Source organism: Capra hircus, chromosome 1 (assembly GCF_001704415.2).
Source record: "Capra hircus breed San Clemente chromosome 1, ASM170441v1, whole genome shotgun sequence".
In the NCBI taxonomy this organism is placed as follows: Eukaryota; Metazoa; Chordata; class Mammalia; order Artiodactyla; family Bovidae; genus Capra; species Capra hircus.
The window spans coordinates 132,798,587-132,810,607 of record NC_030808.1 but is presented as its reverse complement, the minus strand read 5'-3'; the positions used below and the strand labels follow the sequence as shown (position 1 = coordinate 132,810,607).

Genomic DNA, 12,021 nt, shown 5'->3' with positions numbered 1-12,021 from the left:
AAGAAGAAGAATGCTGAAGAATGATAAGGAAAATAACTTTAAAGAGTGTTCTATGACTTTAATAATCACAAATGGAATCCGTTAAGTGGATATCTGTTGGTCAGATCACAAACATTTTTTAAGAATCTTTAGTATGAAAGTCACTGTTTCTGGTGCTAAAGGAAAAAAAAAAAGAGCTATAACTTTGCCTGCCCTTTAGGTGCCGGAGAGATAAAAGGCAATTCATGGTACAATGGCATATGTAATATACATAAACTAAATATAACACAAAGATCAGTAAGGGATTTAGTTATCAGAGAAAGCTTTTTGAAAAAGGTGAGTTATTAGCTGGACCTTAAAGAATAACCTGTATTCAGATAGCAAAGTTGGGAGAGGTGGTTTTCTAGGAGAGAGAAACAGCATGAGAAACGGCACTAAGGCAAGAATGCACACAGGACACTCAGAGCAGAATGGCTCAGGCCTGCTGCCCAGAGTGGACGTTTCAGTTTAGCAAAGTGGTAAGATAGGCATACTGGCTCTAGCCTAATTAAAGAGGGCCTTAAATGCCAACCTTAGATATCTAGATTTCCTCATATAAGTGGTAGAAAACTGTTGAACATTTTTGGAAAAGGGAATTATATAATCAAAGAATGTTTTAGAATGATGAATTATCTGTGATGTGAGGTTGAATGGACACTGAAACCTGTTTTGACCTTCTTCCCTTCTGAAAGTCTCAGCATGAAATAAAAAGACCCTGGACTTAATGGTAAACTGGAAATAGGAAGGAAGAAATGGTTGTTTAAAATATGTTCCCATCCTATATTCCAAGCACCTAGTGGTCCACGCTAGAAACCTGGAATTCATCATGGACTTTCCCCACTTTTATCCCTCCACACGAATCAACTATCATGTCCTTTCATTTTCAGCTCTCACGCTGCCAGTATTATTGCTCAAGCCCTTAGACAAACTTCTGCCTGGTATTTATGAAAAACACATCTGATCATGTTCCCTGTCCAAGTTAAATTTTTTCTGTGAGTAGGCGGAAGTCCAGGCTTCTTGACCTGGACTTGACCTGGACCTGAATGTGAAAGGGTCTCCAGGATCTGATCCTAATGCTCATGTCCCCTTCCCTTCCCACCTCCAGTGCTTGCAGTTGCCCAAATAATCTGTGCAATCTCATACCAGGCATTTGTACATGCAGCCCTCTTGATCCACAGCAGCCCCTTTTCCATTTCACAACTCTTCAGGGAATTTCACTGGCCATCCTGTGTCCTTCCATGACACCCTGAATTTATTATTTCTCTAATAATATTATCCAGGAGTATGATCTTATTGGTGTATCTCTCTCACTAGACTGTAAGCTCCTTACAGGGCACAAAACCATGTCTTATTTTCTTTGTATTCCAAATATACACAAGGCCAGACACAGTATCTGGCACACAATTAGCATTCAATAAATGATTAAGGAAGAAAAGCAAGAAAGTTTGGAGACTAACTGGATGTGGAGAATAAGGAAGAGAAATAAGTTTGAAATGACTTCAAATTTTCAAGCCCAAATAACTTGGAGTGGTACCACCATTAACAAAAATAGACATCCATGAAAAGAACTGACTTTGAGAAGAAGATTCTAAATTTGGTTTTCACTATTTTGACTTTGCTATGTGAGTATAGCATCCAAATGGAAATGTCCAGCAATTAGCTGGAGATGAGGAATTCTTAGAGCTTTAAGATTTAATAGGGGCTTCAGTTTTTCTTAAGCCTGGTCCTTCAAAGTCTCATTTCAAAAGCCCCGTCAGGTTGGTCCTGAGTGTCTGCAAACCTGGACAAACAGAAGTTCATGTCTTACGTGGTATGTGGTAGTCCATCAGATGTGTTCCCTCCTTGTAGGCAGCTCTGGAGTTCTGGTTCCAAGATACCCTGAGCTAACCTGAATGGACCTTCTTCACGTGTATTTTTACCTGCATTAGTTCAGTTGACTTGGTGGTCTCAGAAGCATGCTACAGAAATAATATACCATCTTGTTGAGCTTTTATTAAGAAGGCCCTTGAACAAAATCAGCAGCGTGGAATTTTTTCCTTTTTTTAATCATTTTGAAAGAAAGCACTTGATTCTTGACCTAAATGGCCTTCAGACCAGACTGAAATTCCCAACTATTGATGTTGTGGTCACTGTTCACAGTAGCCAATCTTCCTAAGCAGTCATTTCTTTTCTAGGTTGCTGAGTAACCATCATGATGATGCCTCTAAGTTTATCTGTCTTCTTGCAAAGCCCAGCTGCAGCTCTCTAGAACAGGATGATTTTATTCCTTTACTTCAGGTAATTTTCATTTCCTTTTAAAATGGGTTTTATTTTTAGAGTTTCAGAAGCTTTTAAAATTTTTTCAACTGTAAGATATGTCAATTGAGATATACTAATTTAGAGATTAGATTTCTAGACGAGTGGTTTCCAAGATTATTTTAGCAGCAAAATCCTTTTGTTAAGTAAAAATTGATACAGATAATAGCATAAACAGATAGTATAAAACAGATAATCATATATATATTATAGCCCAGATGAAACAGGGCTACTCCCACTGAAGCAGAAGAGAGAGGCCTTACTTAGGCTCCCCCTGTGCCCACCCACAGCAATCACAGAAGCACCTCCTGAAATCAGGCATTTGGCCTAGCTAATCAAGTTGACCTTCATTAAGGTTAAAGAGAAAGAGATCTCTAACAGAAAGAGCCCAGTGGGGGAATATTTATATCCAGGCCTTCTGATGAGAATCAGTTGCATGCCAATATTGAATCTGTTTTTATTACAGCATTCTTCATAGCTTGATACATTGCTTGTTAATGTATTCCATATCTAAATATTACATTTTCCTAAGTAGTTCACAAATTCCTTGAAGCTGAGGTCTGCCTTTCATTTCTGTTGAATGAACATCATTTTTTGAGTTGTTCTAGTAAATCCTTGTTGACTGTTACTGAGGATGCCTAAAAAAGGGCAGAAAGATACATGGACATACTTTAGGTTTTTTTAAGTTGTATTTGTGGCTACCATCTTTTTTTTTTTTCTTTTAGATTTTTGAATTGCAACATATACACACATGAAAACACACTAATCATGATGCATCAATTAATTTTCACAATGTGAGCACTTCTGTGTAACTAGCATGCAGATGAAGAAACCAAACATTACCAGCACCCCCAAACTCTTCATGCTCCCTGCCAGTCCCTGCCACCATAGGGGAACCACTACCCTAACTTCTAATGCTGTATGACGATTCTAATTGTTGGAACAGTTTTACATGTTCAGAAAATGAAGTTTGGATGTAACTTATTTTATGTGCAGGGGTTTTGAGCTTATTTTAATCTGCATGATAGCTTTGATTATTCTTAAACTCTTCTGTGATATGCTTTTGTTCCCCTTTAAAAAGTATTCATGGGAATGAAGATTGTTAAGTTTTTCACATTTAATCAAGACCGTCATGTATAAAACCCAATGTTATGTATTGCTATTTATGTTTTCTGTAAATTCTTCAGCCACCTCTCCCCCTCACCCACTCATCCATTCCCAGCCCTACTCTGTCTCCTATAAACTGCATCTTTTTTACTCCATTTGCTGATTAGCTTCAGGTTGGTCTGGCCAGTGGATCACACTGCCAGGAGGTGGGAGGGCAGAGAAGAAGTTAGCGTGTCTTCCCAGCTGTTTGCTGCAGCATACTAATTGTATGTTTCTCTATAATTCAGCTAATGCTGCAAGGCCCCTTCTCCACAGCTGTGGTGCTTCCTGGGCTCCTGTTGGTCTGTTCCTCTCTGGTCCCTTGGCCCTAGGGATTGTAACAGTATCTTTCTGCTGCTCATCCCTGGCACCTCCCATTCCCTTGTTTGTTCCCTTACCCACAACTCTTCACTTAGTTGCTTCATGAAAGATTCATATGGGAGAAGTCTTTTTCCTGTGGGGACTACCCTGACTGAGTTTTATCAGAAGCTTTAATAAAAGCTTTGACAGGAATATAAACTAAGCTATGCCAAGAGAATTATGAACAAACAACAAAATTAGTGGACATTTTTACTTCCTTCCCTTAAATATAAGAGTTTTTATATGAAAAGTGGATATGTGGAGTCTGCTCATAAAAGAGGACAGACTGCTACCCCTCTCATTCTTTTCCAAACTCCTCTGAAGATAAATATTGATATGTTAAAAGGAATAAACCAATGAAAGTGAGTGGAATGTCAGAGAGGAACAGAGGAGGAAAAAAATCAGTGTACAGGAGATTTAGTATTTCTTGAAGATAGAAAGTGGAAGCAAGCAAACGAGACCACAGCCCAGAGCAAGGGGCTGTGGGAGAAGTGAGCTGCAGTGGAGAAGTGAGCTACTCTATTCCACTCTGCTCATTAGGATCTCCCAGGGAGGCTATGAACTCAGAGTTGGCAGAGCTGATGTGAAGTACTAGGAATGGGGAATCACTGAAGGCTGGGGTACAGAGCAGTTGACCATTTGACTGCTTACCTGGTTCCCAAATATAAAGTGCAGCCGGACTGCACTTGGAGCAGGCTAAGACAAATTTTAGTACAGGAATATCCTAGATAGTGTCTGGCCAGTACTTGTCAAAATTATCAAGGTCGTCAGAAACAAGGGAAGTCCAAAAAACTGTCTAAGCTAAAAGGAGCCTAAGGAGGCACAACAACTAAATGTAATATGAGATGCTGGAACAGAAGAAAAGACATTAGGTAGCAACTAAGGAAACATGAATTAAGTATAGCCTTGAATAATACTAATAATAATGTATCAATATTGGGTTATTAATTATAACAAATGCTAATGTAAGATATTAATAATTAGAGACCTGGGTGCAGATACATGGGAACTTGACACATCTTCTCAACTTTTCTGTAAGGCTAAAACTGTTCTTAAAAAGTCTTTTTTAAAAAAAAAATTACCATATTCCGAGAGATTATATAAGACAAGAATAGATGCTGACACAAGAAAGAGCTGTGTGAATTTTAACATGTAAGTGCCAAATTTTTAAATTTCAGCATAAGGCCTGGCAACTAAAGTTAAGGATGTCTCTGGGGCACGCGAATGCACGCATGTTAGAGAGAGAGAGAGAGAGGTGACGACATAAAGGACCAATTCAAGAATTTCAACATCTCACTAACTGGAATCTAGGGGAGAAAGAAGGGGGGAAATGGAAAGAAGGAAATCGTCAAAGAAGTAATATAGAATCATCAAATAAATAATACAAGATGGAGAGAATTGAAAAGACAGGAGTGATAGGATGGGTCCAAAGAGCAGAAACCCAGTGGGACTCCTTCAGATTCCTGTTTACTTTCTTGGGGAAACACATCGTGCCTGTGTGGCCATCACATGATCAAAAACAGAATATGGCCCTCCAACCCAGCTCTCATGTTCCCTCCAGTCACTGCCCACAGAACCAAGAATATTCAGAATATAAGTCTTTTGGTTGAAGGGAGCCTCTGAGTGGCAAACACAATGAATTAAGACATACATAAACAAGTCCTCTTCAAATTTTAGAAAGCCACCAAAATCCTCCAGAGAGAAAAACCAGGTCACCATAATAGGAATAAGAATTGGGATGGTATTACATTCTCATTGGCAGCCCTGGGGAAATGGATTTGAACTCAGATTTCTATATCCTACCAAGCTGTAGATCAGATATGAGTTTAGAATAAAGACATTTAAAAACTCAGAAAGTTTATCTCCTGTTTTCTTGGAGAGTTACTTGAGTATATACTATAGCAAATTGAATAAACCAAGAAGAAGAAATGCATGAGATCCAGGAAACAATGGATTCACTTCAGAGAATCAGTGAAATAAAGTCCCAGGTTGGCAACTGAAGAGCAGCCACTGCAGAATAGAGAAGACAGGGGATTTCTCTGGGAAGGAGCTAGGAGGGGAGGAGTGAGTCCATGCAATAGTTTTTATATTTAAGAACAGGGGAACTGGAGAGTATGATGAAGATGCAGCATTATGTGTCATAATGCTGAAGAAAGGCAATTAGAAACTCTAAGCTGAAGAAAGGCAATTAGAAATTCTAAGAAAAATGAAAAAACTCTGAAGTCATGTATAAACATGATGCAAACTAAAATATGACAGGATTATGAACAACTGGTGGGAAGTAAGAAAAGGAAGTTCAAAGGACCCCAGTAAAGCCTCATCTGCAGTTCAGTTTAGTCGCTCAGTTGTGTCTGCCTCTTTGCGACCCCATGGACTACAGCACACCAGGCCTCCCTGTCCATCACCAACTCCCAGAGTTATTCAAACTCATATCCATTGAATCAGTGATGCCATCCAACCATCTCATCCTCTGTTGTCCCCTTCTCCTCCCACCTTCAATCTTTCCCAGCATCAGGGTCTTTTCCAATGAATCAGTTCTTCACATGAGGTAGCTAAAGTATTGGAGTTTCAGCTTCAGCATCCATCCTTCCAATGAATATTCAGGACTGATTTCCTTTAGGATGCCTCACCTTAAAAGAAGAAGAAACGGAAGTTCATTTAACTTCAGTACCCAGAATAGTCTCCTTTGAATGCCCAAGGGACATGATATTGGACCAGTAAGAAATGATATGCATTCCTGGTATGCTGCTTAACTGGCATTCAACAGTATGTAGAGTCAAAATGTTATAAAATATTTTAATGTATAGCATCTAAAGTCATCCTATGAATAAACTGAAGAAAATTTTGTTATGGTTGCAGAACAGTATTTAAGCAACCTGAACAATGTAGAAGCAAAATATTGCCAAAATTTGAAAGAGAAAAAGAGAAAATAAAGTTAGAAGTGCTATTGTCATCATACTGTAAATAGAACTTAAGGCACTAAGATGAAATGGGGTGAAGATTAAATGTATAAATAGATTATTTCTCATTTATAGATATAACCAATATAAAAACTAAAAATCATTCATAACCACAAATACTGGGTAAACGGGAGTAAAGTGGGCCAGTATAAATGAGCTAAATCCTCATCTTCCCTAGCAAAGAATCATAAATATTGTTATGCAGAGTACATCATGAGAAACGCTGGACTGGAAGAAACACAAGCTGGAATCAAGATTGCTGGGAGAAATATCAATAACTTCAGATATGCAGATGATACCACCCTTATGGCAGAAACTGAAGAGGAGCTAAAAAGCCTCTTGATGAAAGTGAAAGAGGAGAGCGGAAAAAGTTGGCTTAAAGCTCAACATTCAGAAAACAAAGATCATGGCATCCGGTCCCATCACTTCATGGGAAATAGATGGGGAAACAGTGGAAACAGTGTCAGACTTCATATTTTTGGAGATCTCCAAAATCACTGCAGATGGTGACTGCAGCCATGAAATTAAAAGACGCTTACTCCTTGGGAGAAAAGTTATGACCAACCTAGATAGTATATTCAAAAGCAGAGACATTACTTTGCCGACTAAGGTCCGTCTAGTCAAGGCTATGGTTTTTCCTGTGGTCATGTATGGATGTGAGAGTTGGACTGTGAAGAAGGCTGAGCGCCGAAGAATTGATGCTTTTGAACTGTACTGTTGGAGAAGACTCTTGAGAGTCCCTTGGACTGCAAAGAGATCCAACCAGTCCATTCTGAAGGAGATCAGCCCTGGGATTTCTTTGGAAGGAATGATACTAAAGCTGAAGCTCCAGTACTTTGAACACCTCATGCAAAGAGTTGATTCATTGGAAAAGACTGATGCTGGGAGGGATTGGGGGCAGGAGGAGAAGGGGACGACCGAGGATGAGACGGCTGGATGGCATCGCGGACTCGATGGACGTGAGTCTGAGTGAACTTCGGGAGATGGTGATGGACAGGGATACCTGGCGTGCTGCGATTCATGGGGTCGCAAAGAGTCAGACACGACTGAGCGACTGAACTGAACTGAAAGTTGATAAAGCTGTAAAGAAAAGTAATTGTAACATAGTATTTCGTTATACTTAAATAATTTATGTTTATTATAAATTTATGTTTAATTATAGAGGTAAACAGCAAAAGAAATAAAAACATAAGTGATTCAAAAGAAGTAGGGCTAAAGGTCCATGGATTGGGTAGGTTGGCAGAATGATTCTTTCCATCATAAGTTTTTATATACTCCTTGATTTTATACCATATGTATGTGTAATTTTTTTAATTTTTATTATGGAGAATTTTGAGCACCTACAAATGCAGAGTGATCTATGAACCTCCATATACCCATTGCTCACCTCCAGTAATGATCAAAACCTAAAGAGACAGAGAATTCAAAAAACAGTAGCATTTTTAGTAAATTGAAATCTTGCTAAGGGGAAAACATTAACAAAATAGACCAACAATTAGCTAATTTCATTAAGAAAAAGGAGAGAGCACTAATACACAAAATAAGAAATGACAAGGAGGAACAGAAATTTTCAAAAATCACAAAAGACTGTTTTTGCAGACTTCATATTTATTTGGAAATAAAATTGAAAACCTAGCTGGAATGGATAATTTCCTAGGAAACTGATGCTGCTGCTAAGTTGTTTCAGTCATGTCCGACTCTGTGCAACCCCATAGACAGCAGCCCACCAGGATCCCCCATCCCTGGGATTCTCCAGGCAAGAACACTGGAGTGGGTTGCCACTTCCTTCTCCAGTGCATGAAAGTGAAAAGTGAAAGTGAAGTCGCTCAGTCATGTCCGACTCATAGCAACCCCATGGACTGTAGCCTACCAGGCTCCTCCATCCATGGGATTTTCCAGGCAAAAGTACTGGAGTGGGGTGCCATTGCCTCCTCTGTCCTAGGAAACTATATCTGACCAAAATTCACCCCATTTTAAGAAATAGAGATCTTTATTAAGGAACTATCCCACAAAAAGCAACAGGCCCAGGTAGTTTCAGGGGAATTCTATAAAACCCTCAAAGATCAGAGAGTCCTAATGCTCAGTAAATTATTCCAGAGAATTGAAAAGGAAGGAAAATTCCATAGCTCTTCAATGAAATAACTATTAAACTGATACATAAACCAAGTAAAGACAGTACAAAAAAGAAAACTGCAAATGAACCTAATTCATGATTAATGGTAAAAAGTAACAAAATATTACCAAGCAGATGCACATAACCTGGTGGGATTTATTCCAGGAAGTCAAAATTGGTTCGAAATTAAGATCTTTATTAATATCACATATTGTATCTAAGAGAAAAATCATGATTGTCTCAACAGATGCTGAAATAACTTTGGACAAAATTTTAACAACCATTCATAAAAATGCTCAAGGGACTTCCCTGGCAGTCCAATAGTTAAGGCTCAATGCTTCCCCTGCAGAGGTCACAACAGGTTCAATACCTGGTTAGGGAACTGTTAATAAGATCCCACATGCCATATGGCACAGCCAAAAAAAAACCTGCTCAAGAAAGTAGGTGTTTGAGATACTTTCTTAACATTGTTACAATGTATATACCTAATGCTAAAGCCAGTGTGTTATTTAATAAGGAAATATTAAAGGCCTTTCTATTAAGATCAGAAACAGGGCAAGGATGCCACTGTCTCCAGTACTGTACAACATTGTACTTGAGTATATTTATACACGAGAAAACAATTAGAGGCATAAGAATGGCTGGAGACATTGTTCATTGGCTATAGTAAGTGAAAGTTGCTCTGTTGTGTCCAACTCTTTGCGGACACAGACTATATAGTCCATGGAATTCTCCAGGCCAGGATACTGGAGTGGGTAGCCTTTCCCTTCTCCAGAGGATCTTTCCAACCCAGGGATTGATCCCAGGTCTCCTGCATTGCAGGTGGATTCTTTACCAACTGAGCTGAAGCCCTGCTTCAATACAAAATTAAAAGTTTTTTTAAAAGAGAATGGTTGAAGAAGTATCTATTCATAAATGGCATGACAGTAAACCTGGAAATTCAAGAGAATCAGTGATAAAACTCAAACAATAAAAGAATTCAGTAAAATAATAGGAAGTAAAATTAACATACAAAATCAACAGATCTTCTATTTATTACCAAAATGGAGTAACTGGGACTGGATTTGCCTTGCCATTTGAAACAACAAAAAACATCAGGCAAGAAATACAAAACAGTGGTTTTCAAGATGCCAGACATCTGGCAACAAAAGATAAGAGTGATTCCTGAGAAACAGAAAACAAACAAGGTTAGCCTTATAATTTCCTTGAGAGAGTTTCCAAGCCACAGTGTATTGATGGGGACCCTAAGCGGAGTTCAGCAAACTCCCTAAGTTTGGAGAGTTGAGAATTTGGAAGAAAAGGTAGCTAGAATTCTCAAGGCAGAGCACCAAAGAGGAAAGAAGTCCACAGAGAGAAAACTCCAGAGATCTTCAGAACTCCTCCATGAGTACCCAGCAGATATATATGAGGATAGTAACCAAAGGTGAAGAAGTGAAGTGAAAGTTGCTCAGTCACGTCTGACTCTTTGCAGTTGAAATTGGGACAATATCTGTGGGTCACACAGAGCCAAGAATAGTATCTGACCCTACCACCCAGACTGGAAAACTTCATAAGACTTAGCACTTTGAGTAGTCATAGGAGTCTTGCCTCAGTTGTTATTTAGTCACTAAGTTGAGTCTGACTATTTTGCAACCCCATGGACTGTACCCCACCAGGTTCCTCTGTTCATGAGACTTCCCAGGCAAGAATACTAGAGTGGGCTGCCATTTCCTTCTCCAGGATATCTTCCCAACCCAGGGATCGTACCTGTGTCTCCGGTATTGGCAGATGGATTCTTTACCCCTGAGTCATCAGGTAATCCCTCTTGCCTCAGTAGTGAAAGTGAAAGTGAACTCGCTCAGCCGTGTCCGACTCTTTACGACCGCATGGACCATAGCCTACCAGGCTTCTCTGTCCATGGGATTTTCCAGACAAGAGTACCGGAGTGGGTTGCATTTCCTTCTCCAGGGGATCTTCCTGACTCAGGGATCAAACCCAGGTCTCCCACATTGCAGGCAGACCTCTGAGCCGCCTGCCTCAGTAGCAGGGGAGAATAATTAGCACCAGAATAGACAGCGCTGGGTCCTGTCTAACAGATCAGGAAAGCACAATCTAGAGGGATGAAAGGTTTTTCAGTGACTCAATAGCATCCCGGAACATAAAATATGTATTCTATTCAGAAGCTTAGAATAAGAATATAAAAATATCCAACCCTCAAAAAGACAAAATTCAAAATGACTGGGGTCATCAGGCATGCCAGGAAACAGAAGAATACAATTGATGATTAGGAGAAAAACCAATCAATTGAAACTGACTCAGAACTGACATAGATTTTAAAATTAGCTAATAAGTATATTAAAATAAACATCAAAACTGAACACTTTTTAAAGACCCAAATTGAACTTATAGAGATGAAAACTAAGGTATGTGGAGTGAAAGATATACCAGATTGGGTTGACAGCAGATTAAATATTGCAAATGAAATGAACAGTGAACTTGAAGACATAGAATAGAAACTACCCAAAATGAGACACAGAGACATAAAAAAAGAATTAAAGGAAAATGAAAAGAGCATCAGTGAGCTGTGGGACCTGGCTTCAAGCAACCTAACATAAATGGAAGAGAGGATGCTGTAAAATATTTGTCAAGTCTTAGCCCAAGGTTCCTGGGACAGAGCTTCTAAAGCCTTGGAATTTCGTGAATGATAAGTATCTGTGTTCTTCATGGTGGGCTCCTGGGACCATACCTGCATTTATACTAATGAGGTGACTCATCACGAGCCCCAGTATAGTTCTAGGATGAGAACCTGCCATGCTAGAAGGGCAACCACATGAATAGAGGTTGAAGCTTTCAGCCAGGTGATAACCTGAGATCAGATTATCAGCCTGATCTCCAAAAAAAGGAGGAAGCATGGAGACTGAATCCAGCCATATGGCCAATGATTCAGTTAGTCATGTCTATATAATGAAACCCAGTTAAAAACTCTGGACACTGAAGCACAATTGAGCTCCCCTAGGTAATGATACACAGTGATGTGCTGAAAGGGTGACTTGTCTTGGGGACACAAAAGCTCCATGTTTCAGACTTTCCCAGACCTTGCCCTGTGCATCTCTTACTTGGCTTGTCCTGATTTGTATTCTTTATAATAGA

At 39.3% G+C, this 12,021-nt stretch overlaps 1 protein-coding gene across 5 annotated transcripts in view; it reads left to right on the top strand.

Moving 5' to 3' along the window:
• Positions 1–12,021, top strand: part of PPP2R3A (protein phosphatase 2 regulatory subunit B''alpha) — a 242,842-nt gene that overhangs the window by 107,359 nt on the left and 123,462 nt on the right. For all 5 annotated transcript variants that reach the window (XM_018050892.1, XM_018050870.1, XM_013966138.2 and 2 more), the window contains one exon: positions 2,193–2,295. In XM_018050892.1, coding sequence (XP_017906381.1) covers positions 2,193–2,295 — 103 coding nt within the window. The remainder of the gene's footprint in view (positions 1–2,192; positions 2,296–12,021) is intronic.